The sequence below is a fragment of the Aythya fuligula genome, chromosome 1 (assembly GCF_009819795.1).
Source record: "Aythya fuligula isolate bAytFul2 chromosome 1, bAytFul2.pri, whole genome shotgun sequence".
Classification (NCBI taxonomy): domain Eukaryota; kingdom Metazoa; phylum Chordata; class Aves; order Anseriformes; family Anatidae; genus Aythya; species Aythya fuligula.
Window position 1 is genome coordinate 60,633,237 of NC_045559.1, and position 20,354 is coordinate 60,653,590.

The 20,354-nt window shown below is 41.2% G+C and overlaps 1 protein-coding gene across 2 annotated transcripts in view; it reads right to left on the bottom strand.

The window, feature by feature from the left end:
• The window catches only part of BRAF (B-Raf proto-oncogene, serine/threonine kinase), a 75,000-nt gene that overhangs the window by 39,807 nt on the left and 14,839 nt on the right, over positions 1–20,354 (bottom strand). For both annotated transcript variants that reach the window (XM_032193260.1, XM_032193268.1), the window contains exon 3: positions 11,580–11,843. In XM_032193260.1, coding sequence (XP_032049151.1) covers positions 11,580–11,843 — 264 coding nt within the window. The remainder of the gene's footprint in view (positions 1–11,579; positions 11,844–20,354) is intronic.

The following is a 20,354-nucleotide window of genomic DNA, read 5'->3' on the forward strand; positions in this document are numbered from 1 at the left end:
CAGTTTTCCTGTAGCCCCCTTTAGGTACTGGAAGGCTGCTATAAGGTCCCCCTGGAGCCTTCTCTTCTCCAGGCTGAACAACCCCAGCTCCTCAGCCTGTCTTTGTAGGAGAGGTGCTCCAGCCCCCTGATCATCTTTGTGGCTCTCCTCTGGACTTGTTCTTCCATGTCCTTCTTGTGCTGGGGGCCCCAGAGCTGATACATGTTTAATACTGCAGCCACAAGCATTTAAGCAATGCCTAATTTATTTCTGTAAATCGGGTCATTCCCGATTCAGTAAGTCAGGCCTGCATCCTTAAATAACTCTTACATCACTTTTCTAACATCAGAGCACAAACTCATGGCAACATCGCAGTAAGTTAAATATGCTTCCTTACACTAGTGCAGTTTCCAATGTTTTACAGCAATAAAGAGACCGATGAGGCTGACGAGCACTTTGAAATCAATGTAAATGTGTTCTCTGAAGTGGGGAAGCTGGACAGCTCTGAATATCTAGCATTACAATTCTCATAACTAGTTAGCCAATTCATTTTTCTTCCTCAGCCTAGCACTGTAGTTCAGTTCACTCTTGTCAAGTGTTGTGTATTAATATATGTTAGAGCTTCAGAAGAATTCTCAACAATCGGAGCACTGGGCACAACAGCTAGAATACTTCATGCTTGGCTTTGAAATATCACTTCAAAGTGCTTGTTTACTTACTTCACCTTGAAGGATCACGCTTTATTTTCCCTGGTGCCCATCTATATGACTAAAAATGCCAACCATGTGCTCACAGAATTCAACTGTGTTAGGGGAGAAATAAACCAAACTATTTTTGTGTCAAATAAATAAAAATCCAAGCTTGAGATCCTCATTTATTTTCCTATCTTACATATGATGACACTGAACATGACAACATCTATGAAATGAAAAATACAGTTTTCAGGCAGCTGTTCTGGATTTCAGGGCATGGTGCTCTGACCAACTTCTGTAGAAAAAGAGTTTATATTCTTAAACGCATTAAGTAGATAAGACAAATGGGAGACAACTGCATTGCACAGAACATTGTTTCCAAGGCAAATTGAACAGAACTTACCCGTTTTACAAAGCTGTTACCGTTCCATCAAATGCATCCCATTTAACTTGGAGACATCTGTTACCAGCACCCGCATCGCTAATGCCATTAAAAAGTACTCGTTTGTAGAACACAGGGGACTGATACATATCACCGAAACATTTGAACAGGAATACACCGTCCCTAAACCACACTGGAGCAAACCTAGCATGTTTACACAACAGCAGCCTTCAACAATCAATTGTTCAAGCTTTTGAAAAATAGATCCCAAACCGCGTTCAGAGGAACACTTGCTATAAGATCGTGGCAGATTCATAGCAGACTGCTGGATCACTGTCTTAAAAGCTAGGGCTGGATGCCAATGCCAGACGTTGTGAAGGCTGACAGTGACCCACTAATAAAAAAAAGTTTGGAAAAGAGGGGTTAGACTTCAGAGAAGAGAACTGCTCATCTAGGAAAATATCCATAGCTGCACTATGAGCATCAAACTCAAAAAACTTGAGGTTTCTGTTGAAGTGATGAAAAATCAGCTCAAACCCCAAACTTCTAATGCATCTCTTTTTAAGTTACAAAATAGTTTAATTAAGTGTAACAGGTCAAGTCCTGAGCTTGGGAGTAATACCCTGTCTCAGACAATCACACTCTAAATACTTTAAAGATAATGGCAAGAAATTGTACCATGAAAGGCTTACGATTCACACCCTTTTCTAAAAGGATTGTAAATGATCCTAAAAACAAGTACATTCAAATCCAGGTAGTATACGCTTTCCCTAGAAATATTAAAGCTTTGGTTGATTAGTTTGCTTAGATGACACAAGAGGCCATGTGTCGAAGCACGATTTACCAGACACAGAACTGAAATATTTGTGATTATTTTCAGATTTGTGATCTTCATTCCGTTTCACTAAGTCCCTGTCTACCGCATTATAAGCTGAGATACACACTCCAAACAGCGTTTTCTGTATCATTGATTTACTTTGTGCAGACAGACTTCCCATCTCTTAAAGTACGAAATCTTAATTCCATAACTGGCCTTTCATTCAACAGTCACTGCACTCGCTGAGCGACCCGTGCTTGAGGAACACCCTTAAAAAGCAGCGATCAATGTTGCGTAAGGCACTTCAGATGACAGGCCATCGATTTTATAATGGCAAGCTTTCCATATCGCTTGTCTTTGCGATCTAAGGCTGCTTGTCAATAAAATTGAAGAGGATTAAATTACTCGCCTCCTAACACATACTACTTTGAATTTATCCAACAGTTTATTTTATTTGGTGGGTTAACCCCAGCAGGCAGCCAAGCAACACAGCCGCTTGCTCACCCATCCCAGACAGAACTGGGGAACAGAACTAGAAGGGTAAAAGCAAGAAAACTCATGGTCTTCGTCAAGGCCATGACCGTCAAGATAAAGATGGTTTAAATAAAGTGAAGGAAAAAAAAACAAACTTTTTCCCCAGGTGATACAGAAGCAATCACCCACCACAAGCAGATCAATACCCAGTCAGTCCCTGAGCAACAGCCACTTGGGACAAACTCCTCTCAGTTCCCTTACAGAGCATATTATATGGCTTGGAGCATCTCCTCAGTCAATTTGAGTCAGCTGTCCCAGCCGTGGCCTCTTCCAGGCCCTTGCCCACCCCCAGCCTACTTGCTATGGGGGCAGAGCAGGAAACAGGGAAGGTGGCTTGAGCACTGTGCAAGCACTGCTCAGCAACAGCTGAAGCATCCACGTGTTCCCAATGTTGTTTTGGCCACCAGCATCAAGCACAGCACCATATAGGCTGCTATCAAGAAAATGAACTCCATCCCAGCTAGACCAAGTGACATCTGGTATTGCACCTTGGTTCCTTGCACACCTCTGAAGGTGCATTCTCCAGGCTTTCTTAGATATGAAGGACTTACTCATGCTGGCTGTGAAGTCCATTTCATTGTACAACTCCTTTTCTGCAGTGAAATTGTTTGCTTATTAACATTCTAAAGGAGAAGTCTTCCATAGTTAAATTTCTTCCCAATGAAAATTGGCAATTTAGTCTCTCATTTGATTTTGCCTTTCAGCAATGGGATAGGTAGGACAATAGTACTCCCTGACGACACAACAATTAAAGAGACAAAAAACAACACAGTAAAGTTTACTTGAAAGTCAGTGATCCATTCTCCCAGTTTCTTCATATAATGCATAAAATCCCAAAGCATACAGATACATTCAGAAAGCACTCATTGGCACAGGCTACATAAACCCCATTTTTGGAGCATTTGATATGGCATGGGAATTTGTAATTGTTTTAGATTAGAAGAACCTAATCACATGAAACCAGGTGTGTAATTAAAAGGAAGAAACTAGTTATTCAGCTGCCTGAACATCCCCTCTCTGAATTCTCCCTAAACTTGACAGGTGAAACTGGTAGGACAGCTTGAATGCCTCTAGAAATCCAGTGCTTACAACTCTATAAGCTCGAGGCACAAGCTCGTACCATGAACTGCAGAAAGTAAGATGAAAATCTTAAGTCAAAAAGAAACACACTGAACAGCAGATTTACAAACTAACATTTGAAGGAATCCAGTTGTGCATGCATGATGAATTAATTTATGCTAAGAATTTAGGTAGGGTAAAAATATCTGATTCTTCCAGTCTTCATGACTGCAGAGAAGACCACATGATTGCTTTTCTAATTAAAAGGAAGATGTACTAATTAACAAAGGCGTGACAGGAGTAAGAAACCTGAATTGTCCCCATGCACAGCATACAGAAGCTAAACAGGACCTTGAAAGTCTTAAAAATACAAATTTCCCCTTTTAAAAATACTCAATCTCACATTTGCATTTTAAGAACTTCCATCAACTTTTAAATACATATATACTTGTGAGCCTTATATACAGCACGCCAGCACATAATAAAGTGGAATCAACTGTACTGGCCCAAATTTATGCTGAGTTTTTACACCATCTCTAATTACTGTTAAACAACAACAAAAAATTCTTCTGTAGTTGAACATAGCAGAAAAGGAAATTTCTTTGGACTGAAGTAATAAGGTTTAGAAACTGCCATGGCACGTTTTTAGACCTCACAGTTTAAAAAAAAATAATAATAAATAAACCACCACACACTGACTTGATTCCATCCCGAATGGGCAGGCAGCTGAGGGAGGCTTCCTTCTGGCAGCAGGAGCAGCCCCTGCTACTCTTCTTTGCATAGTTTCACTATCCCTACTCAGACCACTAGAGGCAGAACTGAAATTCAGAACAACCAAACCCACTCCTTGCTCACGCTCATGGAAAAAGAGCAGGCACTGAAGAAAAGGCTAGCTCTAAACTCGGAGCTGCTCACCACACTTCAGACTACTCCACCAAGAAGGCTGGAGGGCACGAAGCAGACATCTCCTCTGGGAGCTAGTAGGGTGCAGCAGGCAGCAACAGGCCATGTACAGGTTAAGGGCAAGAACCATCACCACCTGATGCCTTTCATTTCTCACACCCAAATACCAATTTTTCTGACTTGGTGTTGTCTAGCATACCAGCATTCAGGACTGCTCCTTTACCTTCAGACTGTCTTAGCAAACCAGAAGTACTTAGCTGGAAGAGATCTCTTGGGCAATCAGGATCTGCCAGGAGTGCTAAGATACGAGCAAGTTCCATCCTTTAACTGAACATATAAGCAAACAAGCGTTTGATTAAACACACAAATTTTTTCATAATGTACTTGCATTCAAAGTCCCTCCAACCACGTTCCCTTCTTCCCTACTGGACTTCACTACACTGCCAGATACCTCCTAATATTGTTCCTAACTGCAGTTAGGACTAGTTTTAGCCCTTTGTTGTTGTACCAAGGCCTGGTATTAACCAGCTCTTCTCAAAAGCTTTTCTCTCCTCCAGTATGAATTACAAAAGCTAGAGAGCTAGCGTTCAGCATGTTCAAAGACCAAGCCTAAAGATGGCTGTTCACACAGCATACGATCATGGTAAGGAATTCTGTGGGCATAAGACAAACTTCTAGTACCCACAGCAAATGGACACTGGACTGAAGGTTAGCAAGTAGAAAACACAAACTCAAAATCCCTGAGTGACAAATAGTTCAAATTCAAAAGGATGCTGGAAGAATATTAAACGTGCCTGCTCTGTGCTTGCATTCTTCCATAGGCATCCACCTGTGACCACCAAAAGAGGAAACTGTGCTGGACAGAGCTCGGGCCTGCCCCATGGTTCCTACATGTTCCAGAAGACACTCTGTAGTGACGCGTTCTGTTGGACTGAAGGAGCCACCAGGAAGGAACAAAGAGCAATGTGTAGGCCAGAGAAAACAAGAGTTGTCCACGTGTCCATCCTTCCTTGTAGGACAATGCAGAACTAAGCACACAGCTAGGTCCTAGCCCAAGCTGGATTTTCTTCCTCCAGAGCCCTTTACAGCATACTTTCTGCCCCAGCCAGTGACATAACATACCCGCCAAGCTCACGTCTGCACAGCCGCAGTACTGACTACATGCCATAAGCCTGACACACAAGCTAAGCCAAACTTGAGAACCACAGATCCTTCTTCCAGACTTGCTACTGTCCTGAATATTGCATTAGGTCCTCTATGGCCCTTCACAGAAGCACACTTGGGTCATCCCTTCAGGGCTGCCAAGCACTCCAGATGCATCCAGAAGGTGTTTAGTCCATTCAAGGTCTCAGAACACGTTGCTGCAAGCCAGAACTGATGGGCCACAGAAAACCTATCCAGAGTCTTACTAATACCTTAAAAGTCTACAGTAACCAAGCAATCCATTAAGTGAAATTCCTAAGTAATTTTAGCTTTATATTGTCAGATTTTACAGAAGGCGGCAAAACATGCAACAGCCCTAGCAACTGGGAACTGGGATTTCATCCTTATCCCAGGCTTATCAGCTTAAAATTGGCAGTCCCAAAGACATGCAAAAGATTACATTTCCCAGGTGCTCAAAAAACACCAAACAACAACAAAAAAAAAAAGCCCCTGAGGTCAAGGTCAGCATTCTTACCTCCTCCCCCACAACAGCTCTCTCCCTTGGGGGTTTGTTACTATGCACCTAATATCCATTTTAGGTTCCTGACCCAAATGAACTCATTTTCCCTAAATTCTCCCATCCATAGTCTGGGTAGAGCATGAGATTTGTTCTACAAAATAACTGACGATGTCAGGTAATGCTCGTACCATCTTGCACTTGTATTATTTCAAAATCCTTCTCTCTGGCCTAGAAAACAAGCAAGAAACCCACAGAGACCTATCCTGGTCACACCCATGCAGAACACTTCTCCAGAAAACATTTAACACGCAAGTTGAGCCACGCCACTGAGAACAGAGGAAGTATGCGTATTTCTTTGCAGGACTTGAATTCAGACATTTATCTCTCTGCATTATAGGGGATGGACATTCCTTTTCCCCAGAGAAGAGCAATCTGTTGACTTTTCTGGGAGGTTGTTCAGAGAAGAAAACTTCATCTCCTCCCAAGATGACTACACAGGAAAACAATCTTATTTCTGACACTCACGTATGCATTGATTCCCCTCCAACTAACCAACCCAGCTACTTGTTTTTACTTTCAAAGAAGTCCTAATTCTGCCGTGTTTCCAGCTGAATCAAGATGCTAACTTGATCTGCTAATTAATCAGCAGCAGTAGGCTCCACCACTTACTGGCTAGGCTTTCAATGAAGCACCTTCAAGGCTTTCTCACATTACCAAAACCTTTCTGTCAAACGCCATGATTTATCCTGACACCAAGAAACTTTACATCAGATACACAACATACTTACACTGGTCAACATGGTCTTGTTTCTCTGTATGCCATCGTTTTTCTCTTGTTAAAGTTTTGGCTGAAATAGAGTTAGTTTTCCTCATAGAGGCTCATAAGATGCTGCATTTTGGATTTTGATGGAGATAGTGTTGATAACATACCTATGTTTCAGCAGTTGTAGAGCAGTGCTCACACAGGGCCAAGGACTCGCCAGCTCCTCGTGCTGCCCCAGCAGCGAGGGGCTGGGGGTGCACCAGGAGCTGGGAGGGGACACAGCCAGGACAGTTGGCCCCAGCTGGCCAGAGGGAAGTCCCACACCGTGTGGTGTCATGCTCAGCAACAAAGCTGGGGTAAAGGAGGAGGAAGGGGGGACGTTTGGGGCGATGGCATTTGTCTTCCCAAGAAATCATCCCGCGTGCTGAGCCCTGCTTCCCTGGCAGTGGCTGAACTCCTGCCTGCCGATGGGAGGCAGCGACTGAACTCCTTGGTTTGCTTTGCTTGTGCACATGCCTTTTGCTTTATCTAATAAACTGTCCTTATTTCAGCCCATGAGTTCTTGCACTTTTACCTTCCCAGTTCTCTCCCCATCCCACCTGGGGAGAGCGAGCAGCTGCATGGTGCTCAGCTGCCTGCCAGGGTTAAAACCACACCACCTCTCATTATACTCCTAGCTGGAGCCAAGTGAAACAGATATATTTACTTGATCTTCCACATAAACAGTACTACTAATAAACAAAAAACACAGAAACATTTTAAGTATCGAGGCAGTTGCTGGGCAGGAACGTAAGCAGCTCACCCCACTATTTCCTGCACGTCTAGCAGCTCCAAAGGAACAGCAGAAGGCTGCTGCAGTAGTTGGGACTGTTTCAGAACATGATCAAAGACGAATAACAAAGTTGGCTCTCCATTACCAACCAGGCAGGTTTTATAAAGTCAGTTTAAGCAGCATCGTTGTACTCCCTGCTGAAAAAAAAACAACAAGCCCGTCTTGTATCTGACAAAAGCTCTCAACTCCTGAAGCGGGTCCCCAGTCCTACAATTAGGTACGTAATTGGTGGCAGAGCCTGAATGTATGGAATTGGGATTGGGGTGGAGGCACACTAACAGTAGGTACCATATATTTTCACAAGGAATCACCTTCCTACTTCAATCCAGCACACCTGAAGCTGTTCTGTACATCTGAAAACCCCGAGCAAATGCCTCTGTTAATAGGCACGAGAAAGACATGAGAGGTCTGTTCTTAAAGCCAGAGGTCCTAGTTAAGGTTGTGTTAGTTTGGAAGATTAAAATGTGTGCGATGCTTCTTCAACCATTCGGAGAATGAAGGAAGTACTACAGCAAGGAATCCCAGCACTCACAGAGAATGGCCGGATGGTTTTTAGGCTGGTAGCCTATCACCCAGCTACCTGCAGTACAAACTGCACTGCAAACTGCAATTCCTTCTGAAGTGGGTTTGCTTAGGAAATTTCCTGAGTTTCCAGCAGACTAAGTGTAGGATCAGCGTAGTTGCTCCGTTTCCAGTATTTACTAAGAGTTGTCGTACAAGATATTCCTAACTTTCTCAGTGACGTAAGCACCATTTCAAATTTGATACATGAACTTCAACTCCAAGGCCAATAACCCCCAACACTCAGAGTTCCTATAAGCACCAATTCCCAGCTCTGAAAGAGACAGTTGACTATGTCTATTTAATAAAAGCTTAACTTAGTAACTTAACTAGATCCAAGCAGTGTGTAAAACTGAATGATAGTCATTTCTCTACCTGAAACAAAGCTGAATCATTAATTTGCAGTATTTGCTGATCAGACCTGAGCATGTATTTCCAATTGTGTATTTAGAATAACAGTTTCAAGCAAAAACGGGTTGCTCCAAGCAGAACGGGAGCTGTCCTCCCCCTGGCTATACAGCATATGAGGCAGGATTAAGCCTCTCCACTGCAAACACCCGGCAGGAAACAACGCAGTCTAAAATCTGTTCCACCACTCAAGGAGGACTTGCTGAGGCTGCTCTGAGCAGACAAAGCCTGGTTACGCGCCTCAGGTCTAGCCACCATCTGCTAGCAGTGCCCTACAAGGACCTGCAGAATTCTGTCTGGTCATCCCTCCCTGCTTCTGCACACATCTGTTTGTGCACGCACACCTGCAGACACACTTACACCAGATCTGAGCCTAAGGAGGACTTGCACTTTCCCTCCACCACTTACGTGCCTCTTCCTCTTTTGTCAGTACAGCCTTTTTTTCCTTTTCTTTAATCCTACCACAGCACAAGACCACAGATTTTCCTGAAGTTCTGCGCTTAGCGTCTCACATTTAGCAAGCTGAAACCAAGCTGCAGGCCTACCCTGGGAAGGCAAATGGTAATTAAACTCCAGGAGAGAGCAGGAGATAAGAGCAAGAGCCTCTCCCTGAGTATACACCCAACTTGAACCTCATTTGCATCCCATAACCAGGAAAAGCATCTGGGTTCAGTGTCAGAAGAACTCCTTTTCCCCTGCTGTCAAGCACAGACCATTACTAAGTTCTGGTCCAAACTCCTTCAAATGACAGCACATCCTCAAGCTAGAAAGTTTCCTCTTAGTCAAGAGGCTGGACAAGTGATCGAGGTCAAGAACACCAGCTTGTCTGTGACAGAGTGATTAAGTCTGCAAGCTCCTAATGAGCATGACTAATACTGCAGAATCACAGCATCCACCGAAAACTCAAAGCTTAGAGATAAAAATGAGAAGACATTATAGTCTAGGGAAGCACAGCTTCATGTGTCTTAGAGCATACCAAGCTAATCCACCACTGTTACTTAAACCTCAAGTTCTTTAGGCAGCCCGTTTTACTTCGATTAGACTGGGGCAGCAACACACACACAACCTTATCTCAGAGGCAAGATAGCTCTGTACTGGCCCCAAATTACCTCCTGTATCACGTTCACACAGAAATGCAGTCACCTCTTCTTCCTAAACTGTAATCAGATTTACATATGCAGAAATAATTTTTCTTTTAGGTGCCCTGGTTGCACAACCAAGTAAAGTCAAACATATTTTCTCTGGTGATCCTACCTGTAGCCTAACTTAAACCTGGTGAAGCACATGTTTATAAACATCAAAACAATTATGCTTGCCTTCACGTTTGCTGTAGTGTATTGCATAATCATAATCATAAGCTCTTCTTTATACAAAATGATTCCTTTAAATGCAAAACAGAGGTCAGGCTTGCTAAAAGCCTTAAAAACATCTCTAATAAAAGGATTGAAGAGGAAGTTAAAAGGGGAGGGAAAGGAGCAGCAGAAGCATATTGCGGTGAGGAGAAAAAGTAAGAGTGGAAACATGCTATATGGCTTAGAGAAGAGGAAGAGATAAGATGGAGTAACAAGAAACACACAGAACAATGCAGGCAGTGATATACTGTGACCTACTGCAGGAAAGAAGGAGAAAACTTGTGGCAGCTTGATCACAGGAGCTGAGGCTACAACAGCTATACAGATGGGGACAAAACACCTGAAAAGAGCAGGATGACTGAAATCCATTACCCCTCTCTCCAAATTTCAAATATAGGCAGCACTAGCTGCCAAGCCATACCTCACAGGCAGGCAACAAAATCACCTTGCTTAACACTATGCATCTGCACAGTGCTACAAAGAGGTTGTAATTTACATTAAATTACATTTCGTGGGATGGAGGGAAGTAAAGTGGCAGGAGAAGGGAGAAGACATGCTTCTCATGTCCAGTACTACTCAGTTTGTGTTTTCTCCTCTTTGCTAGTAAGAGAAATCCCATAGGTTGTCACAGTTCAGTCAGAGTCAATACCTGACTGACTGCTACAAAAAGCACTAGTTTCACACAGACACTGGCTGTGCAATCCATTCAATTCCCACTTCCACTGGGAACATGGCTCCCCTTTAAGTGAGAAGACTTCCAAAAAAAAAAAAAAAAAACAAACCAAAAAAATACTAGCAACTGCTGACAAGATACAGTCATGTATCAGTTTACTGGTCAGTGTATTATTCAAAAGCACATATTGAGGCTCTTCAGTAGACAGCTTGTAACAAAAAAACAACACAACACATGCCTCTAAAGGACAGCTAGATAGCCTGCAAAAAGTTAACTCTTCTTCCATGATCCCAGGAATCACAGTAACATTGTCAAAACTGATAAACAAGAGGTTTTGAGCAGTTTGCAGTCAATGCTACGACAGAAATACTTGCAGGCTCCTGTTAACAGAAGCAATGTCCCTCCCCATGTCAATTCTATATACAGCACCTGATAGCATCAGGGTCCCAACACAAAGCACTCACCACAGAGAGCGGGGAGGTAAACAACAGAAAAACAAGCAATTCTGCACAGCTCTACTTAGCTGTGCTTAGCTTGGTGCTTGCTGTAGAGCATTCACTGCTGCTAGTAACTTCAACAAGACGGAAAACATTTATTTTCCCTAATCTTGCCCTGTTAAACTAATCAATAATTTTACATAGTACAAGAAATAGATTTGTCTGCCCCCTCTTACCTGTTGTAAAGCAGTACACTATGTAACCAAAAGAGCTGATTTTAGGAAAATATTTGAGTTATTTCTATTCTTAAGGAACTCCTGAAAGTGTTGTCTTCTATAGCAGTAATGCAGAATGCATATTGGTGTTAATGCTGTGACGGAGTTCTGCAGACTGCAAACAGATTTGCCACCTCTTTGACTTCCACATGAGTTAGTTTTTCAGCTCCTAAATTAACTTTTGAACGAAGACAAACAAAAATACAGGAACTACTGAGGTTCTAAGTATGTACAAAGAAATTGACTTACCACAGTCCTTTGCTTGTTGGGCAGGAAGACTCTAACGATAGGCTTCTGTGGAGACTTAGGGTTATTCCGTGACATATCAGTAGGGTTTTGATAAACTGAAAGGGATGAAGTTGCTACTGAGAGGCTAGAGGAGGAAGATGATGCAACTGTGTCTGTTGAAGCTGAACTGGAGACAGAGAAATCAGTTCCATTCCCCATGGATTCCAATAACTGCTGTTCTCTCTGCTGTAGGGCATCTAGTTTGCTGGTGTACTCTTCATAGGCCTGTGAAGGAAGAACAGCTATTTTAATGATGTAGTAGCCTCAGACAAAAACAGAAGTCTAAATTCAGAATGAACATGAAACAAAGAGCATTCTGAACTAGTTCAAATTTCCCCAAAAAATGTACAAAATGATCTGGTCAAAGTTTTTAATAGGAAAAAGAAGTAGTGGCTTTAAACTCACGTTAAACTTTCTGAAATAACTGATTTTTAAATCGATAAAATGGGTAAGTGGATAAAAGAAATCATAGCTCCTATTTTCAAAGCACCTCCACTATCTGCTATAATTCAGAACTACGTTAAAGGACAGCAATCTTCAACGAGTGTTGTCAGGTGCCTTTCCAAATTATTGTGCTACAGCTAAATGCAGCACTCTCTTGGAATAACAGAAAAATACGTCTACTGCAATAATTAAGAGAAAGCAGAAACCTGCTTCTGGCTTCCTGAATCTGACCACGTACTCAGCTCACTGTTCACCATTCTTCACCTCTGGTACTAACCTTTCATTCCAGATGGTAAAAACATTTGTTACAGTTAGAACACAACCAACTTTGCCCTGTTACAAAGTCACCCAAAAAACACATAGAAGCAATCATTTGAAATATATCTGTATTTATTTAAACTGTATGGGATTAATTTGATTTTCTGCCAAGTAAAGGTTATACAAATCCTAATTACACACTGGCCAAATTCCTTTAAAAAAAAAAAAAAAGTCAGCAACACTGAATTTGTCCATGAAGTTTTAAAATAAATATAGCCAATAAACATTACTGGTAAGTTATAGAACACAAATATGCAACTGTATATATTTTAAAATCTGTTTCCATCAACTTTATTTGTAACAAGAACATCGCAATCTATATCCAAATACCAGTGTTACTTCTTCAGCATACAAGTTAGTAGGTGCCTTCAAAATTCTGAATCAAAAAGCTTGAACCAGTTAAGAAACTTGTGCTTCATGCTACATAAACATTTTGGCGTTAAACAAAGCTGTGTTAGACCTTTGCAGAGAATAAGATCTTTCAAACTTAACATCTAAACAGTAATGAAGAGAATTTTCTTCTTAGCTCTCCAGCAAGACTGAGAACTGTGCCAGGCTGCATATGTTTTCAACGTGAAAGAAGATATTTACTTCAGGGAAAGATCCATCCTTACTTGTATTTCTCTAGTTCTCTGTGCATAACTTGCTTCACTTTAAATTTATAGAACTGAACTAACCAAAAAGCTGCAGGGTGCATATTTGGAAAAAAATATTGATTTTAAGAGAAAAAATAACCTTGCTCATAGATGCAAGTGATGCAAACACACACTACATTTTACAATTCCATTTAAATCATACAGGTTCCATCTTTTAATAAATGGCCATAAGCTGCAAGAAACTGACAACTGCTTGCTATTTCTTTTGAGAACTGAAAGTATCTAGTGTTTCATGATTAGACCACAAACTTGATGACTTTAGGCCAGAACATTTTCACTCTGCTGTCAAAAGTAAATTGAAAGTTACACAATTATAAATAATGGCATTTTTGGCTGTACAGTACCATAAGCATCTCACTCTTACTTCCAGGAACAACTTTTCATGTAAATTCCAGTAAAAGTTCCATGTGTCAAGAATTATTTTCAGTAAACAAAAATTAAGAATCATAAACTGTTACCATTTCACCAATACTTTTCTAAATACTTACTTCCTTTTCTCATGAACATTGCAAAATATTATTTGCACTAACATATGCAACGTTACATTGCTTCCGGATACTTGTGGGCTTAGTTCCTGCACAAAACTACACATCTTTCAAAATACTCAATCCTACAATGTTTACACTGGCAGCTTAATCTGTCACTAATGCAAACTCAAAAGTCAAATGATTTATCTTACAAGCATAAACATTGAGCACGAAAAACTGGGAGCTCTTGCAGGCTTTAGATTCTATACTATTAAACTCTGCATGAAAAGACCTATTTTTTTTTTATGGAGGCAAAAACTCTCAATGTCAGAGCAGAAGATCCCATTACAGAACACTATGGAAGTAAAAATTTACCATTAGACTTTAGATATGTTTTTCCTCTTAAAAAAATATTTCTATATAGAAGCTGCAATAGTAGGTGCAGCAGAAACAGAACAGCTCCAATGAAATCTCATTTTCACAAAGATTAAGTACATCAGTCTCAGCTGATGACTAACACCCACGGACCTTACACAGACGACAGCACCAAGTCAAAGCCGAGAATTATCTCATAGAGTTAAATTTAAGGAGTGTTACGACAGCAGAAGTGGCCTTTGGTAAGGTATTCCCATCTAGGAGAAGGCTATGCCATAGACCATGGCCACATTAGCTGGCAGACATCAACAGCTACAAAAATCAGACAAGGACCTATTGGTCAACCCTAAGGTTGATTTCTATCATCATTAGCATTTGAAATATAAACTTAGAAAAAAAAGCATATCATATCTACCACAAAAAAAAATATATATATATATATGCTGAACATTGTAGTAATTCATGAAATGAAGGATTTTAAAGTGAAGTTGCTCTCCAGCCATCCCGTTCCAGGCACAAAACTCTGCACTTAGCTTTCCTGCTGTGCTTGTTGCTACCACTGGGCTTCCGTGGTCCACTCCTCCAGGGGGTCTATCAATTGCCAAAACCAAAGTGTCTTTAATAACATATATTATCCACAACAACTTTGTTTGTCCGCCCTATCACTAGAAGGCTCCCAATTTTGGGTGAATTTGCAGCATTCCCCAAAGTTAAGGAAAAATTTATTCAAGGAGCTGAATGCTAGATTCAAACTGGCACATCTTTCTAATCTGCAAATAACTCTATGGCTATCTAAACTAGAAGGAAAAGTTAAAATTAACCATATTGCATATCAGTACATACGCATATCGTGCACTCATACATATGAGACCACTCCTGAAGCTTTAACTGCGAGTAAAACGTACAAAGGCCTGGTAAGCTGCCAAGTCCATTTAAAGCATTACAAGTTGGCGTGCTTATATGCAACGTACAGACAGGCTATACTACGTTGCTGCTCACTCACAGGCAGCAGAGTAAAAGAAGTTACTCCTTAAGCATTGCAGCCCATTGACAAAATTAGTGGTGACCTCCAAAATCAACAGAACCGCAATAGGCACACAGCTGTCCCACCTCAGTCCTGTCAGCATCATCTTGCCAGCAAGGGATTTCCTCAAAGGCACGCATGTTTTTCTATTACGTATCACTCATATTATATTTGAAATTTGCTTTCTTGGGCCATAACCAGACTATACATTCTGTTAAGAACATCTGAAGTAGAAATAACAAGTGGAATGTTTTTTTTTTTTTCAGAATTAACCTGGGATAATACCGAATTATGGTTTCCCCTTCTCCCTGTCCCCCACTGCATCTGGTGGGAACCCAGCCTAAACTCAAGTGGACCAAATGGTTTTTATCATTCTCTCTCCCTTCCTCAATCAAATTTTAGGTACCACCCATATTTTGCAAGGCTCTTAAAAGCCCAAATTACAGCTTCCACATCTCTGAAACCCAGATTGTGTTGCTATTTAAAAGATGTCTGACCTTTTAGACTGTTGATCAAATGCAAATCCCACTAAGTTAAATGGGAGCTGAAGATAGACAGTAACGTAAACCAGGATTTCTTCATTTAGTAAGGCTCCTAAATCTGTACTCAGTCTAACTTTAGACACCCCTGTTTTGGTCCAACGCATTTGATCCACACCAGTTAGGAGCCTGGTGAAAGTTAACCTGAATCTCTCCAGGGACCGCCAGGTTTCCCAGTGACTGTACCCAGCATCAGTATTTCTTGAAATACCACAAACAGTCTGAACCAAGCTGAGATTCATCATTCTGATCCATTTCAGTCCGTATGCGCCTGCTGTTGCAAAAACATGCTGTAGGTCAGCAAAGAGGTAATCTTCTTTAATTAATTAGACTTCCTGCATGGATTCTCGTTATGCAGGAATAAGGAACGAAACACTCTCCAGAAATTCAATAGCTGAAGTCTCAAAAAATGGCAAGAGCAAGGCCTCTGAATAAAATTCTGTTTTCCTGGACTATTAGGTGTAAAGTAGAAAATCACAGCAGTTAGGGACAAACATCTCTACCCACATCATTCTCATTTTAATTAGCATCCAACAGTGAGACTATGAAAAAGGAAGATTCCTGCACACCAAAAAGCTGACTGAGTTTTGAAACTTGATTTGATACTGTCATTCCAGCCATGCATTTGTACTGCTTTATTTTGCATGGAGCCTAAATTTAAAAGCAGGCAGCTTGCTCTTGTACTGTTAAATGAAGGAAAGAGCAGGTGCAAGAGGCAGCCTCACACTACGCGAAGAACTCTGGGCTAAGTAACAGAACTAAAGGGCTAATAGTGCGAAGTGAAATTCTCAGCTGAATTCATCAGATTATATTGTACACGTGACTGCTAGGCAAGAAGGACACAACACGTTCTGGAATTTTAAATAAGGCTTCTTGAACGGTCATTAAGAGTCTATAATGGCTAACAAATCTGATTAGGTTACTTAAGTATGATCTCTCCTTTATAAATTTAAGCTGACCGCTTTTGGCCAGTTTTCACCTGTACAACCCATTTTGAGTTCACAGACAGCATTTATTGCCAGTGTTGCACAGAAATACACAGACCTTTATCCTTCTGCCCCTAACTTGTGTTATCCTTGTCATCAGTACTTTGTTGGTAGAGACAAAAAGGTTTCATTTTGATGGCCATTATAAAATAAATCCTTGCGTATTGTTCTAACAGTTTTTATTTTAAGTTTTTGCGAACAGGATTTCCCAGTATCATAGTACTTGACTTTTCTTGCAGTAAAGTTTTCCACTATTTACAATGCTCTAACAAATCTTCAGAAAAAGGGTTTTTCCACAGTGAATCACAAACTGTGTATTTTGGGAAACAGCACTTCAAGTACAGATATAACACAGTGAGAAATTATGTGGGAAGACAAAAATCATTGATGTTTTCAGCTGCTGTGATACAGAGTGCTTCCAAAAATGTAGTAAAACCTACCAAGGAGCCCCTGCAGCCTCTTCTCCAGAATAAAAGAGAAGTGCTATTAATACTATTTCTACATCGACTGAGTCAAACAGTTATTTCAAATATTTAACAGTGGTTTCCAGGGGTCTCTTAGATCCGAGATGCATGCTCACACACAGAGGTAGGAAGAAGTTCTGGGATGACCTAAGAAAGGATTTTAGCTACAATACAGAAGCCACACTTAGATCTGAACACAGCCAATGCTTACTACATTGATTATTTCTTCCATCCAGAACCAACAGAGGTTTTTCTTGTAATCATTTTAGAGAGCCTTGATAAGAGTCCCAAAGCTATTACTAATTACAGCAATTAGAAGAAAATTGTATGGTTAATGACGAGTGTTCTTTTCTTTCTTCTGTTCACTTCGTTTCCTACCCCTGCATCTCACACGCATGCTCAGGAGCATCTCTGCAGCTTCACTCTCCTTCCTCAGCCTTCCTTTCCTGTCCTGACAGGAGGGAGACAGGTTACGTGATATCCTAGAGTTTCACACTACTTTTTCCACTCCAGGCAGCTGGAAGTGGTAACACATACAGGCTTGAAGGCCCTACACCACTTGCCTAAGAGTCAATTCTTTAAGGCCATTGCTGAGGAGTGATGGATCAAGGCAGGGAGGTGCCCCTGAATCTGAGTACCCCCTCTTGCAAGCACAAATACACGCTGAACTCAACATAGCATACGTCAATTACCTGCAATATTTCAAGTCACCTGCTCTTCTTTCACAGTCAATTGATGAATCCTGAAGTGATGGCTGCAACAATAGCTGTCAGTTTTAAAATTCTTCTCGTGTAAGACGTGTTGAACCCCACCCTCAGAATTAAAAAAAAACTGCCACACAAAATTTGTCTTCGCTCTTTGAGATGAGCACAGAAGCAAAAGCTTGTTAGCTCATATCTTCTTAAGCAACTGTAACTAAGGCATAAATTCATTTTTATTTTTAAATGAGCTGTAGGTTTTATATTCAATGCAAAAATAATTCTCCTAAATCCTCTGAATGGCCGATTTCCAGATTTATTTTATTTTTTTGTCTATTTCTTCAGCTTTCCTATGGATGCTTCCCATCTCTTTTATTGCTTTTAATTGAAATGCTATTTTGTTGCCAGGCCCAACCACAACTTTACTTGACAAATCCATAGAGGCAGCTGTAACACAGAATACCAGCCAGTATACCAGGTGCTCCAAGTCCTTCCTGTGAACTTCAGCACTTGGTAAGAGGCACAAGAAGCAAGATATAAAGCCATATGAGAGTACAAAAGAACTGAACGAATGCTATGGTACTGAACTCTTCAGACCAGACGATGGATAGCCGTCAAGCTTTCAGGAGATATCAAAAAGCCACGGTTTTGTAGAAAGCAATACAGCAATAAACTAGATGTTTGCAACAGGAGTGAAAGCAGAAGCGTTCATCTGCAGGTACTTACCTAGCAATTAGCTTTGGATAATTCCATCTTTTGCAAAGGAAAGCAGACAACATGCTTGCTGATAGCCCTCAAGAGGTGATCAACAGGCAGAGTCCACAGAAGTCCTTAAGTGTTGCTCAGTTTTTATGGAAGAGGCAAGACATATCAGAGCAGTGGAAGGAAGGAAAGCGAAGGCTGACACCATCACCGGAACAGGCTAACAAATTTACCCACAAAGACTCTGGCAAAAACAGGGCAATATCACATTTTACATCCAGAAATGAGACTTCAGCAAAGCAATTAAAATATGAGAAGTCAGAGGAGGCTGGACAGAGCTTGAAATTGCATAGCCTTCCCATTCAAGCATATACTGGAGACCATGGTGTCAAGGCCTACATTGAAGCCCTGGGAAAAGGCAGAAATCACATGCAGAAGACGTGACAATGCCCAGGTATGGAAAGTGAGCAAGAGGCCCAAGAGTGGCTCCGAACACAGGTAGCTTGCTATTTCTAACGGATGTCAGAAGGATGAGTTATCTACTGAACTGCTAAAGCTACCCACACGTACTCTGCATAATTTCCTGTTCTTTTTATGCATATCAAAACTACTGCATTTTCTTAGTTCTGCATTTTCTAGAAGCAAACATGTCCTTCCCCACTTTATCACGCTACATCCACAGCTTGTTGCATGTAGCTTTGTCCTTTCATGTTGCGGCCAGGGCTGTCCTAGCACTTTTTCTGATAAGCAGAGGAATACAGCAAGTTAAAACATTAGCTCCAGCAGTGACGAGCTACATCCAGATAGATGCCTGCAAAGTAAATTTGGACAATGGAAAGCAGCTTTTGTTCTGGACCAAGCCAAAAAAACAGCCAGAAAGGTGCAGAAAGGTCGCACCAGATAACTGTTGCTGCATTGAAATGAATCATCAAGGGCTGCCAGTAATCTGGCTTCTCACCGTATCAGGTATGTTGTAATAAATTTCTTTCTTCTCTTTCCCTCACACTTCAGTTCTACTGAAGGAAATCTAAAAACTAAACAAGTGACTGGCTTGCAGCATATAATCCTATTCAGTTCCATTAATCCATCCAAGTGTGATCTAATCCAGGTTGATGACCACGCAAAGAGGAAGTTTCCCTCTCTCTCACCCCATTTTCTAGGTTCTTGACTCACAGCTGCAACCTCTTCCCCTTCCCAAACACTAACCACAGCTCTGGGACTCATGGGACTCCATCATAACCACAGTCAGTCTACTAGCTGGATGGCAAACGAATCCAGCAAAACCAGAATATTTTCCTATTGGGTTAAGGACTCCAAGTGGCTTAGCCACTACTGGTACTGCAAGTACCTGAGCCAAGGAAGCAGAGGAACCACTTAGCAAAGAGCTGGGAAAAAAACCTCAGGATCTTCATTTCAATGATGGTGGGCTCTTTTTCACAGGACCCACTCCCTTATGGGATAATTTATCTGAAAGAGTACCAGCATTACTTGTCATAAGACTCTCTTCATGACCCAGGACAACTTGGTGTGGCAGAAGAACACCCTGCCCTGTCCAGCAGGGCTTGCATAGCACACAGATGAGTCCAAGTTACTGTTACGTCTCAGCTGCACGTGGAACCAGCAAACTCACAAACCTACTTTAAGCTTGATATTTTGTAGTCACTAGGCATCCCAGACTTACCATAGTTTTTACACTATTGCAATAATTTCTAGGTAAACATTTGCTCCTGTAAATGGCCTCTTTCCTATCGATGAACTATGGAATAATTTAAAAGCTTCCAACGTAGGAACCTCACTTTTAATCTACATACAAGCAAGTGACAAATGGCTGTACCAAACCAAACAGTTCACGACCTGAAATCCAGACTTAGCAAGCGTTAGGCTTATTATTATTGCAATTTGATTCATCATTTAATAAAACCAACATAGATTCAGCAATATTAAATACAGAGATCTGGAACGAACCGGTTCAAGTTTATATAAACACTGGCGTGTTTATATGCCACTGAGTGGTTAAAATAGTGATTAACACTGATTCAATCCTTACATTTCATATTAGCAAG